Genomic DNA, 22865 nt, shown 5'->3' with positions numbered 1-22865 from the left:
AGAGATTGGTTTTGAAAATTGCACCTTGTGAATGACTATAAAGTGGTGTTGCTGTACTTTGTGTGCTGGGTGTTTCGGTCAAGTAGGGAGCTACAGCCCCTTGCTCTGCATATCGACTAGCGACAAGCTGCATACTCTATTTCAGCTCAATGAAGCTCCCTAACGGCCACGCGACAACCGAATAGCCCCTTTCGGAGATAAGGCAAATTCCCAGCTCTAGTCGCGAGCGAACAATGTGCGATTCTAGAGTATGTCTGGTGTCAACCACGCGGTTGTCGTTCATGGTTCGCGAGGGTAAGAGCGACATATGCCACGAGGGGTATCTCCATGGATAACCACATGCTTGAAGCATCGAGCTCTTCATCGGCAGTTCGATTATTTTCTGTGGGAAAGGCATAGGCGACTAATTCAATCTATATTGCTAGTCTTTTTTTTCTTCTCCCCGCTTACCTTCGGGCGCAGGTATACATCCCTGTCATCGATGTTGTTAGCGACAACATTCGAAAAAGCCGCCAGATATATACGGGGAAACATGATACGTCCGTATAATAAAATAAAGTATCTTTCCTATCATAATTAACGTACACTGTCTTTCTCAACAGTATCTCCCGTGAAGCGACGCGGTGGTTTAGGTGGAAGTAATGCACTTCCTCGAGCTCGGAGGAAGAAAGCTCCCTCCACCCCCCTTGCATACCATACTGTGACAGCTTTTCTAGATAATCTATCCAGCGGAATTCTCCGCGCCGGAGGGCCATGCCGGAAGGGCACTCTGTCTCCTAGCTGATATTTGCTCTATGCATGGGCCAATTGTTCTAGCCAGGGATCGAGACGCGACTGGCCTGCCGACGTGAGGCAGTGTGCCTCGTGAGTAATACATTAAGAGATCGATTCCATGTAGATACAAGAATTGTCCTTGGACTTCCTCTGTGACACATGTATAGCATCCTATTTTGGGCGTGTGCTGTTCCGTCACAGCAACTGCAGGCATAGCAGTAAACGCAGCATAACTCTCAGTGAATAAATCTCTCTTGTACCTAATAGTTCTGATCTTCATTCCCTTCGTACGAAACAGACTTGACGTCTTTCCTCCAGGAGAGGAACTACCGGCAATGGGCGTTTATGATGTCGAGAAGCAGTGTCATGCGACACCGGTGTTCGACGATGGTGTCGAGAGCTGCAGCGAGATGTCTCGAAAAGTCCAACAGTTGTCGGATTCACAGGCTCTGCAGCGACAGGGGAAACGTCCACAGCTTAAGGTAAGACAGTTGCTCTGGGATCATCGTTTCTGCGAAATTAGCATAGATACTGACGGTCTTCTGCCTTTTCAGCGACAATTCGGTTTTATGTCGATGCTTGGATTTTCAACTACATTAATGGCTACATGGGAGCCGCTGGCTGCGTAAGGATTCCCTTGGTTCCTGTTTAAACCGCACATCACTGATAAAGGCAGTCTATTGCAAGGTGGTCTGGTCAATGGGGGCCCGGTGTCGCTCGTGTATGGATATATCCTGTGCTTCTTCGGGACGTTAGCAACTGCAGCCTCTCTAGGAGAGCTAGCGTCTATGTAAGTCCTCAAACGAACTCACAGGAAAGGAAGTCATTTAACAATGTGAAGGGCCCCAACTTCAGGAGGACAATATCACTGGGTTGCGCTCCTCTCACCCCCTGGCGCTTCGATACATCTCAGTTGGGTAACAGGATGGGTGACAGTCATTGCCTGGATGGCAGCAGTTGCATCACCTGCCTTCCTAGGTGGCACTATTATCCAAGGGCTGTTGGTCTTGAATGACGAGTCATACGTCTTTGAGCGATGGCATGGGACTCTGCTTTTCACTGCAATTGTGGTATTGAGTGTTTGTGTCAATATCTTTGCCATCAAATATCTGCCACACCTGGAAACTCTCATGCTCTTGCTCCACGTCGGCATGTTTTTCCTCCTACTCATTCCCATGGTTTACCTGGCCCCTCAGCACTCTGCAGAGTTTGTATTTACTGACTTTGAGAGTCTCGGGGGTTGGAACAACAATGGTATCGCGTGGTGTGTTGGTCTGATGACCAGCGCCTTTCCTTTTACCGGATGGGATGGGGCTGCACATATGAGTAAGTTCGTCCCCTTCGCGGCATCTGAGATCTTGGACTCATCGTTTTACAGGCGAGGAAATCGAAAATGCTGAAGTGATCGTCCCACGATCGCTGATGATGAGTATCCTGCTCAACGGCGCCTTGGGTTTCGGCTTCTTAATCGCTGTGCTGTTTAGCATGGGGGATCTTCAGGCAGCTCTAGCAACGCCAACAGGGTATCCTATTATCGAAATATTTTACCAAGCTACCGGCTCCAAGAAAGCAGCAACGGCAATGGTATGTGGCCTTGTTGCCAGCGCTGTGTTTTCCACTCTTGGACTCATGGCGTCGGCTTCGCGCACCACATGGGCATTTGCACGAGACAATGGCTTGCCTTTTTCTGATCGTATCGCACATGTGAGCTAAACCTTTTCCCGTATACACCGATATCATCTTCTAACTTCCATTCTCGTTGCAGATTGACCAAAAACGTGCTCTCCCAGTCACCGCCGTTATGGTCACTGCTGGAATGCTGCTTCTCTTGGGCCTTATCAACATCGGGAATACAGCAGCCTTCTCTGCCATTGTGGGACTCGCTACGGTTGCACTGTATTTCACCTACATGATGCCTATCATCCTCCTTGTGATACGCAGGCTCCGCGGGGATAGTATCCATTTCGGGCCCTGGCGCCTAGGGCGACTTGGTCTCTGGGTCAATCTCTTTTCGATCGTATATCTTGTTTTCACTTCATTCTTCATGTTCTTCCCCTCGACTATCCCTGTCACCACAGAGAACTTCAACTGGACCAGCGTGGTATTCTTGGGAGTGTTGGCGATCAGCTTCATTAGCTATTGGACATACGGCAGGAGACTGTATAGAGGTCCTGTGAAGGAGGTGGCAGATTGAGCACATATTCTCGTCAAGACGTTGAAACAAAAGTACATACATACATACATACATAATGTAATTTCAGTACCATGCGAAGTTCGCTAAATATGATCTTAATTAATCTGAAGGGAGCGTTGATGTGAAACAAGACCTGCTTGTCTTCCACTGATGGGTAAGCAGAGCCGGCGCTTGTGCCACCAGAATGCTTCATTCTTCGTGAAGTGTCGTGTCTTGCGGGCAGTCTACGGCCAATTAGAGCACCATCTTCGCTAGAATGCTCCAGGTGAAGATGAAACAACGACACGGCTGGCGAGTCCCATCTTCGCAGTCCAGACTGTACGAGGCGGCCGTTAGCGCAGGAACGTCGGTTTCCACGTGACCCGATGGGGCGGGCCGCAGCTGCCCCAAGCTCCTGAGCTTACTCGTTGAACAGCCCGAAGTAACTATCTGGACTTGGAGTAATTAATAAACTGTTATTTATCTCCGCCGGCTCTTCTCCTGAGAATCTCCTGAGAAACACAACCCCCCGTTTCCAAGACATTCCACGCTGGACAGCCCACGCACCGCGACTGCATTGAGCACGATATTTTGCATCAGAGATCTTGTATCGCAGTGTAAGTCTCAAATAGACATTTTAATTTGCTTTGTACTAGTTTGAGGTTTCCATGGAAGCACCGATATCGCTCACACTCTAATTTATTGTTGCCTGTGATACGTCCATCGGCATAGTTCTTGTTTCAGGCCTCTTCATCAAGAGGGCTACACATATTTGCTAGCCTTGGAGCCTTTACTGATTCAGGTCTGAATAGATTTATTTTGTCGAAGCGATTCAGAAGATGTCTGCTACCGAGCAGGTCACTCCAACGGCTGTCCCTGACAGCCAGCCCGCAGAGAAGGTCCCTGAACCGACCGCAGAGAACACCGCTGCTGCTGTCCCGGAGGAGAAGCCCTCAGAAGCACCTGCAGAGAAACCCGCCGAAGCCAACACAAACGAGCCTGCCACTGCTGATGCAGCCGCCGCTCCCGTAAAGGAGGAATCCAAAGAGGCGCCCAAGGAAGAGCCGGCAGTGACGAAGGAGAACGATGCAGCAGAGGCAAAGCCTGCTGAAGCTGCGCCAGCGAAGCCAGAGTTCCTTGCCAAGAACCCGGCCCTGAGCCAGTTCTTTGACAAGCTCCCTTCTATTCTCTCTAAAACCGGCCACAGTGAGATGTGGGGTGTTACCCTCAAGGACGCCAGCCATCCCCCAACGGCCAACATCTTGATCAAGTTCCTTCGTGCCAATGAAGGCAATGTCGCTTTGGCTGAGCAGCAGTTAACCAAGGCCCTGGAATGGCGCAAGAAGATCAACCCCACCGCACTGGTCGAGACGAGCTTTAACGCCAGCAAGTATGGTGGTCTGGGATATATCACCTCTCACAAAGACCCCAAAAATGGAGAGGTGATTTTCACCTGGAACATCTATGGTGCCGTCAAGGATATCAACGCAACATTCGGGGATGTCGATGAGTAAGTACCTCTGTCGCCACTTATGGTCCTTCCTGATTCTTATGATACAATAGCTTTATCAAGTGGCGTGTGGCTCTCATGGAGATTGCTGTCAAGGATCTGAAGCTGGGCGAGGCGACGTCTGTGATTGACTACACAGGAGAAGACCCATACCAGATGATTCAGGTCCACGACTACCAGAATGTCAGCTTTCTGCGCTTGAATCCAACCATTCGTGCTGCCTCCAAGCAGACAATCGAAGTGTTCAGTATGGCCTACCCTGAGCTTCTCCGGGAAAAGTTTTTCGTCAACGTTCCTGCCATCATGGGCTGGATGTTCACCGCCATGAAAGTCTTCCTCAGCAAGAACACACTGCGGAAGTTCCACCCAATCACCAATGGAGCGAATCTCGCCCGCGAGTTCTCCTTTGCGGATGAGATTCCAAAGTCTTACGGTGGAAAGGCACCTGAACTGAAAGAGAGCGGCGCGACTCCTCGTCTTTCAGACGAGCAGCCCGCACCGGCTGCAACTAAAGATGAGCCTGCTAAGGAAGAACCTCCAAAGGACGCTGCGAAGGAGGAGCCGTCTAATGAGCCTGTCAAGGAAGAGAAGCCCAAGGAAGAGCCCGTCGAGGAGAGAACTAATAAGGAGGAAGCCAAAGAGGAACCGGCTAAGGAAGAGCCCGCTAAGGAAGAACCTACAAAGGCTGAACCGCCTAAGGAAGAACCGGCTAAGGAAGAACCGGCTAAGGAAGAACCGGCTAAGGAAGAACCGGCTAAGGAAGAACCGGCTAAGGAAGAACCGGCTAAGGAAGAACCTGCAAAGGCTGAACCAGTTAAAGAGCAGCAGGCGGAAGAGGCAAAGGAAGAACCAGCTAAGGCTGAGTCCGCCGCCGGGGCAGCTGCGCTGGCTCCCGCTGGGGCCGAATAAATGCTGCAGCTTTCCTAGCTGATAAGATACCCTTGTCTCTTATTGAAGTTCGGCGTGCTCTCCTATGTCTCGTGTGGCTTTGACATGTATTCTGACAGAAGGCAGGATTATACTATGGATTATGGTGATATTTGTGGCTGGATTTGGTCTGGTTTCATGTCCGGCTTATAGCACAACTACATGCGTTTGTGTCAAGGACGCCGGTTCGTTTGATACCCAGGAGGATAGCGGGATTGAATAAGCGTTGTCGTTTTCTGCTCTTTTTGATACCTCCCCTTATCACTTATTATGCCACTTAAGAGCTTAATAGAATACATAATATCGTTTTCTGTGAAATTATGGGCATTCACCTCACCGAGTGTAATATACACGCGACTTCACTCTTCGGTCGGTTTTGGCTTTTGAGAAGACCACCAAGCTAAGTACGCTGCCATATCAATCCCTTTGCATCGTCGCGAAGCATGTATTAACTCAGCTGATCAATTACAATAGTAGATCTTTCTGAGTTTCTATTCTCACCACATGGGCCGTGCTTTCGAGTGCATACTACCAACACGGTTAACTAGAGTTCGATGATGCGACGGTAGGCCGATGTCTAAGCGCCGCCACAGTGTTCGTTTCGGGAGCTCAGATCAGAAATTGAGGCATAAGGCTGCCAAAGCTGCGAGAACGAGATCGCCCGCCCACTTTTAAGGCTTGACGATCGAGGATCGTCCCGATGCCCCGCCAGTGTAGGCATGAATGACATCGTCATAGCTGAAGAGCACATCACCTTTTTTCTTCTATACCTGAATTTCGTCCAAATTCCACTTTTCCACTTTCACAATCCTATTGGATCTAGATTGATACTTCAATCGTGGAACTAGCTCCAAAGAGTTGACATCGCGATGGAGGCCCTCGGTGCCGCGTCCTCTGTAGTCGGCATCGCTGATGTGGGGATCCAAACATCGCTGCGACTCATCGCATTTGCAGGCCAAGTGAAGACTGCGCCCTCCTCCATCAGCAACATCGCGGAAGATATTTCCCTGACGGCCAATATCTTGCAGCAATTGGGGGAACTGATGAAGCAGAAAGTACCCCCAGCAAAGGGCGAGGGTTCGGGACAAGAATATTCTAGCGAGAGGGACTCCGGGAATAGCCTCTTCAGTGAAAGTGGGCTTAAAACCGCGGAGGCCCTGGGGAATCGGTGTAAAGATCTCTTTATGGATGTTGATCATGAGTTGAGGAAAGCGAGTAAACAGATCAGCTCTCGTGGGTTCAATGAGGGGGAGAAGATCAAGCTTTCCACGACGGAACGGCTCAAGTGGCCGTTCTTCCAGCCGCGGATAAAGGAAATCCGTGGGGATTTGGGAGAGGCTAAACAGTCGTTGATGATGCTTCTGCAGGTTACAATGCTGGCCTACTCTAGAGCCGTGACGCAAAGGTAAGTTGTTGCTGCCCTAGAGCATTATCTGGCTGGCAACGTGCGGCATACTAACACGTCTTCAGTGGTAATTTGAATTCTACGCAGAATTCAAAGATTATTGTTATCAATCCTGATGAGCAAATCTCCCTGATCAGATCGATTGTGGCTGCAGAGAAAGCGAAGGCTGGTCGCGGCGGGAAAGGAGATCCTGATATTGGTTTTCTCACTGGCAACCCAGACAATGAGGAAGACACCCGAGGCCCACCACCTGAATATACACACCCGTCTTTTGGAGTAACTACGGCTCCGATACACCAAGGATGTCGAGGAGACGATGATGACAGTCATGAAAGGTTAGGCAGGTAGCTACCTTCCGCATAATATATCGCTAACAATACCAGGAGTCCACCGCCATCGCCTCGGTATATATACGACAACAACCCAGCTTCTATGGTCGAGGAGTTATCAGCGTGGGAAATCCAACCGCATGCAACAGTGGTTGGGAAAAGCCTCGAGATCTACCACACCGCAACCATCGTCCCTTTAGAGCAATCATTAATTCAGAGTCAGCTCACGCAGTGGCAAAGAGATGATGGCTCAGATCCCTGGGGCCAATGGTCCAGTCTTACACAAAGCGAACGTGATGCCTTCTTGTCCGGCACACAGGCTTCTGGGACTTTTCAGGAAGAGATTCTACATATTGATTTCCGAGGACCAGCAGAAGTTCTTCTCGACACGCCCCGGGTCGAAGAAAGGAAAGTCCGCATTGTGTCAAAAAGGACACGGTTACTAGAAAGACCGGATTATACTTCTCGTTCGACAGGAAGCACTCTTGCCCACTTGGATAATGCTCGCTTGGAAAGGGAGTATCTTGAGAGTGAATCTTGTGCCATACCTCTCACAAGAACACTTCGCATCGATACTAAGGCGACCCCAATGACTGAGACCGTCACCTTAGAGGTCCCGTTTGAAGAAGCGGCTCCAATGGCAGATACCATTCCTCCAGAGAAGCCATCGGGTGAAGAAGAGGCGGAGAAGATTGTGAATAGCCTGATAGCTACCTACACTACGATTCGAGGTGGCCAATAACAACTATATACAGCTTGCATGGTTACGGGGCTTGTATATAGAACAGCCCAATGCATTTCGTGTCTTAGCTTCGCCAATCATTATCATACTACCGACCAGTGTGAAGAATAAAGGCAATCCCGATTGGAGTCTTCATTCATGACCAAGTCGCCATCACGGATGACTCGCTTGGAAGGAGATACACACTGTATCAACATAAATATATAGCTAGCTATTCGGCGCCTAGCTTTGCGTCTAACCAGGACCAGATATGAGTGTGAGAATAAAGATGATACTAGACCATGAACGAATACTAATATGTTACCACAACATATTATGGGACGTTTACAATTAATTTCGCATGTATATGTTTAAAATGGCGTAGGATGTTACTACTGAGTACTGTTGATTCCTTTGTGCCTCAGGCCTCCAGAATCTTCTACGGTCGGTTGGGTCACCCACAAGTGCAACTTTCTTTCGCCGCGGAATAGCTTCAACAGCGGAGTAGCAGTGACAGGACTTTGATTCAAGTGCCTTTGGTTCTTCAAGTGGCTCCCAGCAGCCTGCAATTTCTTATCAGACTGCTGCCGGGAATCTCGAGATTTTGTCTCAGAATGCGACTCGCTGTCCGTCAATTTCATACTAGTCTTTCGGATACCTAATAGCATCAGTACTTAACCCGACGCGGTGGCCGCCGCCACTTATCGAACCTTGTTCGTTATTTCAGACCTCCCCAGAAACTACTGTTCATCATGTCTGTCTGGAATCCAGATAATATCCGTGACGTTGCGGAGTCCGTTGGCATCGCGAACCTGAACAACGATGTGATCGAGAACCTCGCGCGCGACGTCGAATACCGCATTGCTCAAGTGCTCGAGGAGGCTCTCAAATTCATGCGACACAGTAAACGCACACTGCTCACGACGCAGGATATAGCGCTTGCATTACGGGTCCTAGACGTCGAGCCTCTATATGGATACGAGTCGTCGCGACCGCTGCGATTTGGGGAAGCTTCCCTGGGACCTGGACAGCCGTTGTTTTACGTGGAGGATGAGGAGGTGGATTTCGAGAAGCTCATTAATGCGCCGCTGCCAAAAGTACCGAGAGAGATCTCATTTACAGGTATGCAGGTGTCTATATATCTCTTTTGAGATCGGACGGTTTGCTAATAGAGCCTATTCAGCGCACTGGTTGGCAGTCGAAGGCGTGCAGCCATCTATCCCTCAGAACCCTACATCGGCCGATTCGCGCAATCTCGAGCTCGTATCGAAGGGATCGAACGCGAACCCGAACTTGGCTGCTATGAGCGGCAACGCAAATGTCGCCGTCAAGCCGCTTGTCAAACATATCCTCTCCAAAGAATTGCAGCTTTACTTCGAGAAGGTGTGCAATGCCTTCTTGGACGAGTCCAGCGAAGAATATAGAACCTCTGGCTATTCGAGTTTGCGAGAGGATCCTGGTCTGCACCAGCTGGTGCCGTACTTTGTTCAGTTCATCTCAGAGAAGGTTACGCATAGCTTGAAAGACATTTTTGCCTTGACGCAGGTGATGCACATGGCGGAAGCTCTGATTCAGAACAAGTCTTTATATGTGGACCCTTATGTAAGTTTCAAAGTACGATGTTTTACCTGCATCTAGCTGACGGATCACAGGTCGCATCTCTCGTCCCCCCTGTCTTGACATGTCTTATCGGAAGACAGCTTGGAGGCAATGCTGACCTAGCGGAGCAATTCGCTTTACGAGATCTGGCAGCCTCTCTTCTGGGACTTATTGCCAGGAAATATTCGCATTCATCACATACGCTCAAGCCTAGACTGGCACGGTCATGCCTTAAAAACTTTCTGGATCCGGCCAAACCGTTTGGAACTCACTACGGCGCGATTATCGGACTGCATGCCATTGGAGGTCCAGACGTTGTGCGCGAGCTCATCTTGCCTAATCTGAAACTCTACGAACAGCTACTGAGAGACGGGCTCAGCGACGACAACCCTCGAAAACCAGAAGCAGAAAAGGTCTTGCAGGCATTGCTGGCAGTGTTATCGACACTGGAGGATGGGCGCGTCCATCTCGCAAATGGCCACGGTGCTATTGTCACGGACGAGCTCAGGGATCGCCTCAGTGAGAAAGTCGGAGGACTCATTGCCGCGCGACTTGCGGACGCAGGGGAGGTGCAGCTGGCACATGCGATCCTCGGAGACTGAATGGAGGTGTTTCGTGCGCAGTAAGAATCTCCAGGCACAGTAGTTACGGTCCTTAGGCGTTCTGGTGCTGGTTGGCTTATTCGGAGGGAAACGAGCATGTCGACTGTGTTTTCATTACCTATTCATTGTTCTGTTATGGTAGTCTTGAAAAGGTTGGGGCACCATTTCCTACGATACCCTCTTGCGATTAAGAGGACGATGCATTCATGGATTCTTTATATAACTCCCCTAGTAGCATGCATTGGCAAATCATAGATGGATACTTGGAATCGCGCATTTAGTTACTCCATCATAGATTCGTAGTCATTCATTATTCGTGCCCGACTGGTGTTGACCTCGCTCACCGCCTTCTTTGTGTCACACGAGTGTTTCCCTCAGCGTCCAGCTCCAGCCGGTTCTCTGCAATTCTTTCTCCCTCGTGGAAACGTCTTCTCCGACGCATCATATTCTGCTCATCTCGGTAAGGAATTTTACTATTTCTCTTCTCTGTCCTTGTGTGGATTTCTCCTCAATGTCCTGATCAATTGCGGATCATCATTTCTGCCTGCTCCCCGCGCATTAGGCACTGACCCTTTGAAATTTTTTGCAGAGATTAACTATTTCGTCTTCGGAGCACCCCACGAATTCGGTCAACCCACACACACGAGCAACAAACCTGCCCTAACTGGACCCCGCGCCGTCTTTTCAGGGTTCAAAGGAGGCACAATTACTTGTTCTTCCTTTGGACGGGCGATTTTCTATTGCGCATAATCACGTCTCTGGTCTTTTTTGTGCATCCTCGAAGGGGTTCAACGCCGTTGTCCTCTCTGTTGATGTACTAACCAGTGGCGTTTAGCTGCTTCTCTCTTTAAGCAGAATTGTACCTTGTCCTCCATGAGCCCGAAGGACCTTCTGCGTTTCCTCTCCAAGCCCTCGAAGTAAGTTGTCTATATTTTTCTTTTGCTGTTACAGACTGTGAATATTTCCTTTTGTTGGCTACTTATGGTTCTGAATCTCTTCCCGTTCGCGGGTTTTGCCTCCGGGAGAGGGCGACTCGCTCTTGCCATTGCAGTTGTCATTTTCTTCCTGTGGGGGTTCTGTTACCCTGTGACTGTTTGGCAACAGGGCTGTGCTGTCTCTAATATGTTGCGTCGTGAATATTGTCATGACAGTGCCTCTGCCATCTAGTGGGATGTGGACCCCAGACTGACTCTTCATTTTTGCTACCCAGGCCCAGATAACACGAGTTCTCACTTTCACGTCTACAAATCTCTACGCCATATTACCAGCAGAGCAGATACTCTCGGCTGCTAGACCCGATACTCTAACAGGTATCGGTATCTTCAGGACGAGGGTCACTTCCGATAGTCACAATTCCCTGCCCCAAGATTTTCCTCCTTCCTCTTTCCACTCGACCTCCATAACGACCCTTCGGGGAGTTTATATCGTACGATCATCCTAGCTGGCCGATTTGCCAGCCTCTCCGTTTGGATAACGGGCCTTCTCTTCTCAGACGGACACCGCATTGTTCGTCTGGGTGGCAGATAGTGCTTCCACAAGCTTGCTCTCTCAAGTATCACGGACACTCCTAAATCGCTCTTCGCTTTCGCATCCCCATTTATAAGCAGACGTATCTCTGCTGAACGACGGATATGGTGTACATTGGGATCCCCAAGAACTATACGACTTCCCCGTCCTCGTTTGCCGGGACGCCGTCTCTTACGATAAATCATGAAGCTACCGTCGATCTTGACTCGACAAATGCATTCGAAGGTTTGTCATCCTTGACAGAAATCCCTTTTGTGCCAGAGTCATATTGCTAACGTAATGATCATTAGGACCTGAAAAGCTTCTAGAAGTCTGGTTCGCTCCGTCTGCTAAGAATCTCCTCGGAGCTTCTGAGCCTACCGGCCTTAAGGCCGTTCCTGCGGAAATATGGAAAGACATGCTTGACCTCGTAAACTGCAAGGTGCTGTCTATCGTGGAGTCCGATGATGTCGACGCCTATCTCCTTTCCGAGTCCAGCATGTTTGTCTGGCCTCACAAACTGATCCTCAAGACTTGTGGCACGACCACACTGCTATCCGGATTACCACGTATTTTGGAGATTGCGGCTCTCTTTGCCGGATTCCCGAAGTCCACTGCCCCTACGTCGAGGGGAATTGGCGTTGCTGCTGCGCCTTATCGTGTGTTTTACAGTCGGAAGAATTTCCTCTTTCCAGACCGCCAGCGCGGCCCTCACCGCAGCTGGAGAGATGAGGTCAATACCTTGGACAAGCTTTTCCTTGGTGGAAGCGCTTACATGATTGGAAAGATGAACGGGGAGCATTGGTACTTGTACTTGACCGAGCCATATACTACGCTGACTCCTCCCGAGAGTCCTACGCATGAGACCCAGACCAAGGTTCTCAATTTGCCTGGAGATATGGCTGCGGCCAAAACCGAAGTGGAGAAGGGCGAAGAGTATGACGAAACGCTTGAGATCCTGATGACGGACCTGGAAGAGGAGAACGCCAAGCAGTTCTATCTCGACCATGCGAGTGCGGTCGCAGAAACCCGTTACAGGGAGATCGAGCAGGAGAGCAAAGATCACTTCGACGTGTTCAGCAACTCTTCGGACATGAGTGACGAGGGCTCCGACGGCGGCAAGACCTTGCCCCCGGAGCTCACTACGGAAGGACATGCGCTGGGAACTGTCGTATCGGAGACCAGTGGATTGTCGGACGTCTACCCGACCAGCAAATATCCCGAGTCTCGCATAGATGCGTATCTGTTCACTCCCTGCGGATTTTCTGCTAACGGTGTTATTCCGGCCCCTGAAGGTGCATCTGGGACGCACTACTTCACTGTGCACGTCACACCGGAACCTCACTGTTCCTACGCGTCTTTTGAGACAAACGTGCCCCATGCGCAGAAGGGCCGGGAGACTGCTGACATCGTCAAGCACGTTGTGGACATTTTCAAACCTGGACGTTTCAGCGTGACTCTCTTCGAGGCGAAGCCAGGCGTCGATCAAGCCGACAGCGACGTCGACAGCGTTAAGACGCTTTCTCGTCACGCTGCTCGCCGGAATGCCGGGATGGAGCAAATCCCCGGTTACCGCCGGGTTGACCGTATCGTCCACGATCTCGATGGCTACGATCTGGTTTTCCGCTACTATGAGCGCAACGACTGGAAGGGCGGTGCCCCGAGGATTGGAGAGTATGGGTTCTGATGAATCTGGGGTCGTTTCCCTTGGCTATAACCCATGGTCTTACCTGAAAAGGAAGCTCATGGGTTTTCTATTTCTTGTATCTCGTCTCCCGTGTCTGATGTTCTGTTCTGAAACCGCACATTCCTTTGCTATTAGGGCTAAGCGTTGGAATATTAGCCAGAAGAGTATATGGACTTTTTTTGGCTTTTGCGTATCTGTATCTCGGCTTCGCTTCTCACCACTCTTTATGTAACTTGCTAATGAATTCTTAATGTGAGATGTGCGTGATGGCAAGGTAGTTTTGCCTCTGGAGAAGATCAGGAAGATAAAGCCACTTAGTATGATGTGGTTTTTGTAGTTGTAAGAAGACTGGTGACCAAGACGTCCACAGAGGCCAGGTGAATACCTGGAAAATGTAATAATGAGCATGTATGGAGAGCACTGATGAAGAGAATCCCAATAAATATTCCGCAATAAATATTCTGCGATGGACTATTGTTATTGCATGGAACAATAGATACCATCAGTGAATGGAAAGTGGTCTTGGCACGCTTGCCTTATCGGGTCATCCATCAGCTTCACTTCATCTGCGCATCTCCGCGACATGTTCTCCGCTCTGCTCACTCAACCTCTGGATTATTCCACCCTTACCCCGCCACCCGTGCAGCAGTCCTTTCAAATTCGCATGACTTCTAATAAATTGACATCAACTTGTATTAGACCTTGAAGAATAAACCCTTACATTTCGGCCATCTCGGAGCTTGCGTTACTCTATTCTCCATCAAAACGCAGGTGGTGGAAATACGCTGTATATTCACCGCAACAGCGCCGCTATTCGAATCACGAACAGAAAAAGCAATACCAGTTTTAGCTTCTCGTCAGGATGTCATCGCCTCCGCCCCTTCAGCAAAACCCGCCCAACCCGCGCAAGCGGCCTTCTATCTCGTCTACGGCATCACAGCCAGGCATCAAGCGCCCTCGCATGCACCCGCTTCGACAGACATCGTTTCCCGCTTCTTCTGTTGCAGATCCGCGCGCGTTTAGCGCGGCCAGCGATGCGGGCAGTGTGACGGGCAGTTTTACAGGGAGTTTGGGCGGTGCGAGCGTGGGTACGGGTGAAGGTGTTTTCGCAGGAGCGAAATTGAAGAAACGCGGTCGCAAGAGCAAGGCCGAGAAGGAGAGAGAAAGGGAAGATGCCATGAGCACGCGAGCGGGGACGGTTGATGGGACGCGGACAGGTTCCGTTGATGCAGATGGTAGCTCGGTCAGAGCAGGTGGAGGGGGAGGCGGCGACGATGCAGATGAGGATGAAGACTTTGACGATGAGGGAGAGCTGCTGGGGGGGGACGAAGGCCCTACGGATACGGAGGCCGAGAAGAAGAATCTCGCGTATGTGTTGCAAAAGCGTTCCCATAAGTTGGATTCGTACTTATCTGACTGTTTTCCAGGATTCTCGTTGACGCCTTCAATCCGATCCAATCTGCTCGTTACGATCTATTTAAACGTGCGAAACTAAGAAAAGAAACTCTGCGTCGAATCGTCAACCATGCGCTTTCGCAGTCTGTGCCGGCCAGTGTGGTAACAACAATTAACGGTTTCACTAAGGTGTTTGCTGGAGAAATCATCGAAAAGGCTCGAACAGTGCAGGCAGAGTGGGCAGAGGCCCATGATCAGGCTGCTCTGGCTGCTTTCGAGGCTGAAGAGGCCGCGGAAGAAGCTAGACTGGCCGAGGTCAGAGCGGCAGAAGCAGCAAGAGCTGAAGCAGCAAAAGCAGCTGCAGCCCAAGCCGCGTCTCAGTCGACACCCGAACCCTCCAAGTCAGCGGAGACATCAGCAACAACGGAGCAGAAGCAGAACGGCGTGAAGCAAGAGCCAGCTGAGCGAAATGGAGACACTGTACCGTCTTCGGTTCCTCACCATATACCTCCTCCATCAGTTCCCAGCAATGGCCAGTACAATCCGGCCAGCGCGCCGTTATCGCAGAGCACAATACCTGCTACTCCTAGTCAAGAGCAGATCCGTCCAAAGCGGGAATTCAAGCTTCCTCCCAATCCACACCGCGGCCAGCTTCTTCCGACGCACCTCCGTGAGGCACTACGGCGGTACAAGCGCGACTGCGAAGGAGGCGGGGTCGGAATGTCGGGGTTGAGTTTGCAGAATCTGGGCGTTCGGGGTGCCTTCACGTGGAGTGTTGGCTCTGGTGGCAGAAGGCTGTTTCGATAAGGCTTTAAGATCACATTCAGGTGAAAAGAAAAAAGTTCTTCATGTCCACAAAAGTTGCATCCTGGGATTGATCTTGAGAGGGCACATTATCCATTGACTTTCTAGTTTTTTTTTTCTATGATACCATGTACATTACTACGGAGCATATTTCTAGTCGCAGGTTCAGGACGGGAATTCTTATTTCTTTACTGGACTAGATATAATAATGTTGGCTATTCGGAATAGGGTTAATGAAAGAATGAATGACAGTTTACCACTATATCACATCATTGCAAGACTGGAGCTACCACTCTCAGGGACTCTGTCGTGGTTGTTAAGTTAACTATGTACGGCAAAGGCTATTGTCGCCAAACAGCAGTGGGCCATGGGGGATGGATAATGATCGTTCATTCTCCAGTTGATGCCTGAACGTGATGATACTGGTATTGATTCCGTTGCGATTAGATGCTGCAGTTTGAACTGGATCCAGCTCTTACAACATTGCCAGGGGATATTCAACTAGACTACTTAGCCAGCGTAGGATTGAGACTGTCATTGACAGTCCCACACACGAGCCCAGATCTGCAATCGAGATGAATCCCTTGGCACTCTATTCCATTCAGAGATGCGTGCAGGAGGATGCAATCCATATTCACGTTTCTTCTGTCCCAACTAGGCTTTCAAACGACTGCTTCCATTATTATGCAAAGTCTGGAGTTGCCAAGTCTAGAGTTCTCCTAGTGGCAGTTTAAGGTAAGTACGGAGAAGTGCATCAGAATTGACTGCCAACGCTAGTAATAACAGGATAAATACCATTGTATTACTAATTACGTATTTTGATTCTAGAGATATTTTAGGAAATTGTTTTATTTATCTAAACTACTTAAGGATAAAGGACTAAATTTGTAAAAGCTTTTGTATACTAAAATAGCCCCCTTAATTTATCACATTCTTCCTATATTTCTTTTTCTTTTTCGGCTTAATAATATATTATATCAAGATTATTATAAGTACAAAGATATTCCGAAGCGATAAATTATATATTTATTCAATAACAGAAGCAATATCCTTATTTAAAGAGGGCGAGACCTGGTGTTTCCTCGGGGATAGGGGTGTAATTTGCATACTAGCATGATTACTAGCGTTGGCAGTCAATTTTGATGCACTTCTCCGTATAGATCAAACCAAATCTGATACCGTGAGCTGCCGCAGCCGACAGATGTTAGAGCCTTGTTTAGTTCAGTTCAAGGAGAGATGGGATACCTATTCGGATTATCAGTGTCGCAAGCGTTCCGAACCAGTCTAGTTAGATTGTGCTTTGTTGTTTTGGGCCACGAGAAAAGTCGAAAAGGGTCGCAGCGCGGTCAGCTAAGAACCCCTGATGACGAATCGAGTATCGAGTTCAAACGCTACTTTCTCAGTAGAGTAAACTTGTCTGGGGAACTGGACTAGACTAATAAATAGATCTATAGATGGAGTATAATTGTATTATTCTATAGTTGCGCTTCACAATCCAGCAGGCTAGTGGATAGTTAGCGCGTATCAGTTGATAGGTACTTGTTACTTTCTGGGGTTGCAGTAGTACTTAGAATCTCGATAGATAGCGAATATCTCGCCCTGGATAATACTTATCGAATGATTATCGAAGAGAATAGCAGAATCCCGATGCTCTGTCGCTGCCTGGTCAATGCTGAAAAATTGTTTATAACCCGAGTATGACAGGCATAGTTTAATCGATCTGAAGGAGTCCATTTCAATCATCCAGTTGACTAACTATGTAATTAAGTAGTTAACTATCTTTCCGTCGAGTGATTAATCATTAATCATCTTTATCTTGATGAATTCCAGTGTCGATCTGCTAGTGGATTAATGGGCTGATTGATTCCAAGACGAATGTTTTGTTCCATATCATTCATTCCAGAGCGTATCCTGATTCTTGGTAGTACTTTGCCATGAGACGCGTCCTCCTTATGGCGTGATGGGGGTTGCAAATGGTCTCTTGCGGCGCGCTCTCTCCCCGTTGCGTACTCATCTACGCCGCAAGGAGCCTGGAGAACCGCTGGGCGCATCGACTAGCTAGCTAGAGCAAGATGCAGTTACAGCCTTGTCTCGTCGCAATGTTATCATCGTACGGAGACGGTGGAAGCAGGTGACGCGTCTTACATTCTCGCGACAACCCAGAGTCGATAGTAGTTAATCCACGTTCTGGGCCAGACCTGGTCACGAACTGATCCCGGCATTGTGATTGTTCTGATTGAATTCTTCTCCTTATCTCTGTCGAGGGCCGCTTGCAAAGTTGACAGCCACTGGCCACATACCGCGCCGACTCGAATGTGATCCGTGGTTCGAGACCAGAAGTATGGAAGACAATGCTGTTAAATAATGAATGCTGTTGTTGCGTATGAACCGAGGCTACTGGATAGTCCCTAGTTAACTAACTAGCTGTCAACCTCTGCTTAATAAGTTCGATACTGGAGAACAGACTTAACCTTAACGAGTTTTCTTAGCGGCAGATCCAAGGGGCACACGACTGAGAACGGCGACAAGTTCAGAAGACGGCCCAGGGACTGGTGGATCGTGGGCCATGTTTAGTTCCGGCCACGAGCGAGTTAAGAAGATCCAACGCCAAATCCGGCACCACAAGGGACTGAACCGGTGGAACTGCCCAGAGCTGAACCGTCACGCTGTCTCACCGCAAGGGCTCTCGATAATAATATTAAATATTATTCTATTCCCTCTTGAGTATTCCCCATTCCCTAAACGGGCTCTGGCATGGGCCGACGGCGGATACCTACTCTCCTTCCGTATGGTACAGGCCAGGAACAGGAAGCAAAAGACTGCACAGGATAGCTAACAATGATCATTACCAGTCATTCACCAACAACTGTTCCCGGCGACGGCTCGCAGCCGCGACACTGACGTACTCTGAGTGGTTCACAACCGAGTATGGAAGGGATGGTACCAGATCGACCGCTGGATGGAGTCAACGAGTGGTCATGGTACTTCCGGATATGGCGCAATCGATCCTCGGAATAGGCTCATACATGGGCTTGTCTTCTTGGCTGGCTTGGCCGGCTTCTTGGCTGGGACATGGAGCTTTTGCCCCCCTTCTCCAAATTAATCAGTATGCTGCCCGTTCTCGCCTTAGATCCCTTTTCTACCTGCTCACGCGGCTGCTAACAGACAATACGCTTAAACCTGGTTGCATTTCCCCGGTCTATCTATCGTTTCCTCGTCATTCTTTTGATCTATTAAAAGCATCCGCCCCAGCTACAGCAACCTTCCGGGTAGGGACCTTCTGCCTCTTTTTGTTGGATATGTCGATTGGGTTCTCTCGAGTTTAGCGTCTCATACGGTACTATGTCTTACAATCCTTCGTATATCTACGAGCGACTGCGGGAGACCATCCCCGCGGCGCTCCCATGGTCCGGCGGAGACCCCTCAGTGAAGGGAGATCCCAAGAAGACCGTTAAATGGGTTGATGTATGTCTAATTCTCCAGCTGTCCACGACCATCAAGAGACTGACATGACTCTCATAGGGTCTCCGAGGAATCGCATCGTTTATGGTAGTCCTCACCCATTTGGCACGAGCATGGGACTATGATCTGTTTTCGCCGCGCGACACACCAGATGCAGCTCCGCGGCTGCTTCAGTGGCCTGTATTCCGAATCCCGTGGCAAGGCCGTATTGGCGTCACCATCTTCGCCTTTCTCACCGGCTATGTGTGTGCGTTGAAGCCGCTGAAGCTCTCCCGAGCGGGAAACACCCAGTCCGCCTTTACGACCATCGCCAAGAGTGCCTTCCGCCGTCCGCCTCGTTTGATCTTCCCGGCCACCATCGCCATGGTGATTTCGTGGGTGATCGCTCAGTGCGGAGGCTTCACGGTGGCCAACCGATCTGACTGCTGGTGGTGTCGTTATGCGGCCCCGGACCTGGAGGATTCCTTCTATAAGGAGGTGATCCGGCTGTTCAAGAACTTCCTGAGCACCTGGACGACGGGATACATGGCCTACGATGACCACCAGTGGGCTCTCCTGCCTCTTCTGAAGGCTTCGATGTTGGTCTATATCCTGCTGTTCGCCACCATGTATCTGAAGTTCCGCTATCGTTTTATGGTCTACGTCGGCATGCTCCTTTACTTCCACCAGGACGCAGGAAAGGATGTTGGTATGTTGCCTGTTCGTTTCGTGGCACGGTGTATCTAGTCGCTAACCTTTTTCCCACAGAGACCTTCCAGACGCAGGCTGTGTACGGAATGCTCCTTTGTGATTTGTCCTATGATCTGAACTTCAAGGAATTCGTTGACACGCACAGCTGGCTCCGAAAGATCGTTGCCGCATCAGTATGTGCATTTGGTCTCTTCGTTGCTGGATACCCCGGAGAACATCCTGAGTGGTCCGGCTGGTCGAATGCCATGCTGTGGCTCTCGAACTACATCTTCCCGCCAGAAGTCAATATCGGAAAGCGATATACCGCTATCGCTGCCGACTGCATCATCTTCGCCATTTTCATTTCTCCAGGAGTGAAGGAGTTCTTGTCGAGTCGATTGCTACTCTGGCTTGGAAAGCAGAGTTTCGCTGTGTATCTCGTCCACGGTACCCTGCTCCGGGTGCCCCTAGTCTGGATGCTTTACGGAATCACTGGGCAGCCCTGGGAGGAAACCGTCGATGCGGATGGTAATGTTATTCCGCCACCATGGCTCCACATCCGGCCTCCGTGGGTGGTTGCCATCAGTATCCCCTGCTGGATCGTGCTTGTCTACATCTGTGCCAGCCTGTGGACGAACTATGTCGACCCGTTCTGTGCAAGAATGACACAGAAGCTCGAGAATTTAATGTTCGAGGAGGACGAGAAGCCTCATCCTCCCATGCCGCTAACGTCGTTACCGATGCCTACGGCTTGATGTCATTCCCTTCGATAACCACAGCCCGCCGTCTCTTCTTGATTCCTTGCATCAGCAAGTATCACTTTCCTGGTCAAGACGACTATGTGTCTGTCCATTTACAGATCTATGAACACGCTCTGATTCTGGCTGGCCAGTCAGCGAGTGTCGTGATCTAACCAATCGTTATCCGATATAATTGCATTGTGCGGACAGAACCGAAGCATTTCCTATTATCACTTGTCTTTTTTTGGGACAAAATACCAATTTCTCTTTTTCTTTTTTCTTAATTGCTCAGCCTTCCGGGCCCTCCGCATCGTGTTCAGGAGTTCAAGTGATGGTTCACAAATATTTTACCATTTCCTAAATTTCTTTTTCTTTTCCTCTAGAGAAGATGCGGAGTCTACGTTGTCTTCTCTTATCTGTACAGTTACCATAGATGGAGACAATTCAGACAAGTATAGAGACTGCAATTTCGTAGCATGTCTTAACTAATTAGTCAATATACAAGGAATTCCATATCCAGAGGAGAGTCCTATATAGCAATCCTGACTGAGACATGCATGTGAGAATCCCCATCAATAATAATACATAGCACAAAGCTCCGGTGAAATCCGCAAACAGTGAGCATAATTTATTATTGAATGCTGTATCATATTTTGGGTGGAACATACGCTGGGGCCGCTACTTTGCGGAATTCCACATTCCTCCAATAATAATGTTGTGGCTTAGGCTAACATACGATCTAGAATTGAACATTCAGTATGATTTGCTAATAACCCCTGGATCTTATCTTGCTACTGGACAACTTTCACGAGGAGGACCATATTTCCAGTCCCTTTTCCCCCTCAAGCCACATTTCTACGAGTGGTTGACTAGTTAGTTACTTGTTACTTCCAAGACTCTTGGCTCGCCGAAATGATACAGTGCCAAGAATTTCCTACATAGGGGGCTGTTTTCTTTTTATAAATATCGCTAGGGAAGATGAATTCACACTACGGTGAGAGCTGCTGTGATTCCATATTGTCTGGAGTGTATCTAGAGGGCTGGATTGCTGGAAACAGCGAGGAAATGCAGTCAAGTTATGACGATCACATACAAGTTAGGTAGGATCAGTACCATACGGTGATCCGCGAATATGACCTGGGGACCCGGGGGCGGATTTATTACTAATTTACCCCATGCATTAATTTTAACGCTCGACGAAGCCTCATTTTGCACTGAGCTCGTGGCGTCCTCTCGGAGATTTGTTTTTAGCAGTATTACGGGGCTCTCGCCTATGAGAAACGGTGGTGGCTGATTCCGTAAAATAGCATTTCAATCCTGCCGATTCCCGAAAGCCTGTTATCAGAAGGCCGGTTCCGGGCATTTTGGTAGATCTGGATATAGTATACTCGACGAAGAGTGAGGTTTGATTATCATGTTTACGATATGTTGTTCGTTATGCCTGCAGCCTTCTGATTCCTTTTGGTATCTTGTCATTACAGGGCTTCAGATCCTTCCAGGAGCTTGTCACTAGATCAGCATGTTCTCCTGTTCAAGCTTTATGACCGGCTTGACTTACTCCATGGATTTCGAGATCCGTCTTTCGGATTATGAGCCTTCTTGCTAGCATCGTCAGAGACCATACTGGCATTTATCATTGGTTCTTTTTCTTTTGTGTCGTCGTCCTTTCCTAAAAGTGTGATGCGATCAGTACTTGTATTTTGCTATCAGGACAGATTGTCCCATGCTGCTTGGGATTTACTACATACGGAGCTTTCACCCATTATTGCTTTTCGTGGACTTCTGACTCGAAGTTTCTCCCGATTGCTGCGATGCTCTTTGCTCTTGAATACTGCGGGGAGCTTGATTGATATTCGAGAAGATGGCTCTACCGGCAGTGAGGGCAACCACGCCTATGATCCCGGCAACGACGAGCTCGGTCTTGTTGACGTCGTCCATCATAGCGAGAATTGACTTTTGCTGTTAGTACTAGGGGCTCTGCAGCTCTAAGACGGAGATCCTGCCGATTAGGGTGGCAGAAGTTGTCCCCGGGACAACTTCTGCCACCGAATCGAGACATGAACCGCTCTCATACAGTATAGTTGTTCACTTACCGGACTATGCTCTTGTTTGAATTGTCTTTCTGTTTGTTACCCTTTCGGGGAAACAATTCTTTGTTAATATCCAAACCTATCAATCACCTTTTGTTTTGAATTATCATGGGAAAGAAAACTAGAGTCCAGATTGTTCTAAACAGCACGAACCTGCGCTGTACTGCTCAGTAATCAATCCAGTTCAGTCAGCTCGTCTCAGCACAAGCTAGGCAACGATGTCATTGACTCCTAACAAAAGGTCCAGCAACACTTATGAAGTGAATTCTTGTCATGGGGCCATTGATTTTGCAAAAAAGTGACCCCTTTTGCGTGTGCTTGCTTAGTCGTCGGTCTCGGCGAGTCATATATCCTCACGCGGCTGCGACAAAGACAGCAGGACATCTCCTTTCCCATGACAAACACCTTGGCTGAGAGAGCTGCTAGACAGAACGATGGTTATTCTATACTCTGAGTAGAGTTGCGTGGCTGT

General features: G+C 49.1%; 7 protein-coding genes across 7 annotated transcripts; all 7 read left to right on the top strand.

The window, feature by feature from the left end:
• The first annotated feature begins 832 nt into the window (after positions 1–832).
• On the top strand, positions 833–3241 carry C8Q69DRAFT_456168 (amino acid permease). Its single transcript, XM_028629819.1, has 6 exons — positions 833–1256; positions 1329–1399; positions 1451–1564; positions 1616–2100; positions 2153–2478; positions 2540–3241. Exons 1-6 carry the CDS (start codon positions 1110–1112, stop codon positions 2966–2968), a joined length of 1572 nt encoding a protein of 523 aa, XP_028487282.1. The 5' UTR covers positions 833–1109; the 3' UTR covers positions 2969–3241.
• A 161-nt stretch (positions 3242–3402) lies between these two features.
• On the top strand, positions 3403–5810 carry C8Q69DRAFT_143663 (CRAL/TRIO domain protein). Its single transcript, XM_028625458.1, has 4 exons — positions 3403–3564; positions 3760–4457; positions 4511–5261; positions 5301–5810. The coding sequence occupies exons 2-4, from the start codon at positions 3787–3789 to the stop codon at positions 5364–5366; spliced, it is 1488 nt and encodes a 495-aa protein (XP_028487281.1). The 5' UTR covers positions 3403–3564; positions 3760–3786; the 3' UTR covers positions 5367–5810.
• C8Q69DRAFT_143664 (hypothetical protein) lies at positions 5811–7249 on the top strand. The gene is made up of 2 exons (XM_028625459.1): positions 5811–6789; positions 6855–7249. The coding sequence occupies exons 1-2, from the start codon at positions 6254–6256 to the stop codon at positions 7135–7137; spliced, it is 819 nt and encodes a 272-aa protein (XP_028487280.1). The 5' UTR covers positions 5811–6253; the 3' UTR covers positions 7138–7249.
• Positions 7250–8342: 1093 nt separating this feature from the next.
• Positions 8343–10314, top strand: C8Q69DRAFT_413437 (transcription initiation factor TFIID complex 60 kDa subunit). Its single transcript, XM_028628323.1, has 3 exons — positions 8343–8961; positions 9023–9441; positions 9492–10314. The coding sequence occupies exons 1-3, from the start codon at positions 8592–8594 to the stop codon at positions 10038–10040; spliced, it is 1338 nt and encodes a 445-aa protein (XP_028487279.1). The 5' UTR covers positions 8343–8591; the 3' UTR covers positions 10041–10314.
• A 1262-nt stretch (positions 10315–11576) lies between these two features.
• C8Q69DRAFT_143618 (S-adenosylmethionine decarboxylase proenzyme) lies at positions 11577–13253 on the top strand. The gene is made up of 2 exons (XM_028625457.1): positions 11577–11792; positions 11858–13253. Exons 1-2 carry the CDS (start codon positions 11672–11674, stop codon positions 13231–13233), a joined length of 1497 nt encoding a protein of 498 aa, XP_028487278.1. The 5' UTR covers positions 11577–11671; the 3' UTR covers positions 13234–13253.
• A 577-nt stretch (positions 13254–13830) lies between these two features.
• C8Q69DRAFT_143586 (transcription initiation factor TFIID subunit beta) lies at positions 13831–15724 on the top strand. The gene is made up of 2 exons (XM_028625456.1): positions 13831–14601; positions 14661–15724. Exons 1-2 carry the CDS (start codon positions 14096–14098, stop codon positions 15433–15435), a joined length of 1281 nt encoding a protein of 426 aa, XP_028487277.1. The 5' UTR covers positions 13831–14095; the 3' UTR covers positions 15436–15724.
• Positions 15725–18774: 3050 nt separating this feature from the next.
• On the top strand, positions 18775–20318 carry C8Q69DRAFT_441815 (acyltransferase 3; the record flags this gene model as incomplete). Its single annotated transcript, XM_028628781.1, has 3 exons — positions 18775–18897; positions 18955–19582; positions 19642–20318. 3 exons carry the CDS (start codon positions 18775–18777, stop codon positions 20316–20318), a joined length of 1428 nt encoding a protein of 475 aa, XP_028487276.1.
• Positions 20319–22865: the final 2547 nt, after the last annotated feature.

This window comes from Paecilomyces variotii (assembly GCF_004022145.1).
Source record: "Paecilomyces variotii strain CBS 101075 chromosome Unknown C8Q69scaffold_2, whole genome shotgun sequence".
NCBI classification, from domain to species: domain Eukaryota; kingdom Fungi; phylum Ascomycota; class Eurotiomycetes; order Eurotiales; family Thermoascaceae; genus Paecilomyces; species Paecilomyces variotii.
The sequence above is the reverse complement of the archived record's forward strand: the minus strand, read 5'-3'. Positions and strand labels throughout refer to the sequence as shown.

What these genes read in the sequence shown, in the direction of transcription:
- C8Q69DRAFT_143664 (XM_028625459.1), top strand. Translation starts at nt 6,254, where the DNA reads ATGGAGGCCCTCGGTGCCGCGTCCTCTGTAGTCGGCATCGCTGATGTG. An exon ending in TCTAGAGCCGTGACGCAAAG is followed by an intron (nt 6,790 to 6,854) that starts GTAAGTTGTTGC and finishes ACACGTCTTCAG; the next exon opens with TGGTAATTTGAATTCTACGC.
- C8Q69DRAFT_143663 (XM_028625458.1), top strand. Translation starts at nt 3,787, where the DNA reads ATGTCTGCTACCGAGCAGGTCACTCCAACGGCTGTCCCTGACAGCCAG. An exon ending in ACATTCGGGGATGTCGATGA is followed by an intron (nt 4,458 to 4,510) that starts GTAAGTACCTCT and finishes ATGATACAATAG; the next exon opens with CTTTATCAAGTGGCGTGTGG. An exon ending in CTAAGGAAGAACCTGCAAAG is followed by an intron (nt 5,262 to 5,300) that starts GCTGAACCAGTT and finishes GAAGAGGCAAAG; the next exon opens with GAAGAACCAGCTAAGGCTGA.
- C8Q69DRAFT_456168 (XM_028629819.1), top strand. Translation starts at nt 1,110, where the DNA reads ATGGGCGTTTATGATGTCGAGAAGCAGTGTCATGCGACACCGGTGTTC. An exon ending in GGAAACGTCCACAGCTTAAG is followed by an intron (nt 1,257 to 1,328) that starts GTAAGACAGTTG and finishes CTGCCTTTTCAG; the next exon opens with CGACAATTCGGTTTTATGTC. An exon ending in ACATGGGAGCCGCTGGCTGC is followed by an intron (nt 1,400 to 1,450) that starts GTAAGGATTCCC and finishes TGATAAAGGCAG; the next exon opens with TCTATTGCAAGGTGGTCTGG.
- C8Q69DRAFT_413437 (XM_028628323.1), top strand. Translation starts at nt 8,592, where the DNA reads ATGTCTGTCTGGAATCCAGATAATATCCGTGACGTTGCGGAGTCCGTT. An exon ending in GAGAGAGATCTCATTTACAG is followed by an intron (nt 8,962 to 9,022) that starts GTATGCAGGTGT and finishes GAGCCTATTCAG; the next exon opens with CGCACTGGTTGGCAGTCGAA. An exon ending in CTTTATATGTGGACCCTTAT is followed by an intron (nt 9,442 to 9,491) that starts GTAAGTTTCAAA and finishes GACGGATCACAG; the next exon opens with GTCGCATCTCTCGTCCCCCC.
- C8Q69DRAFT_143618 (XM_028625457.1), top strand. Translation starts at nt 11,672, where the DNA reads ATGGTGTACATTGGGATCCCCAAGAACTATACGACTTCCCCGTCCTCG. An exon ending in CTCGACAAATGCATTCGAAG is followed by an intron (nt 11,793 to 11,857) that starts GTTTGTCATCCT and finishes AATGATCATTAG; the next exon opens with GACCTGAAAAGCTTCTAGAA.
- C8Q69DRAFT_143586 (XM_028625456.1), top strand. Translation starts at nt 14,096, where the DNA reads ATGTCATCGCCTCCGCCCCTTCAGCAAAACCCGCCCAACCCGCGCAAG. An exon ending in GCCGAGAAGAAGAATCTCGC is followed by an intron (nt 14,602 to 14,660) that starts GTATGTGTTGCA and finishes ACTGTTTTCCAG; the next exon opens with GATTCTCGTTGACGCCTTCA.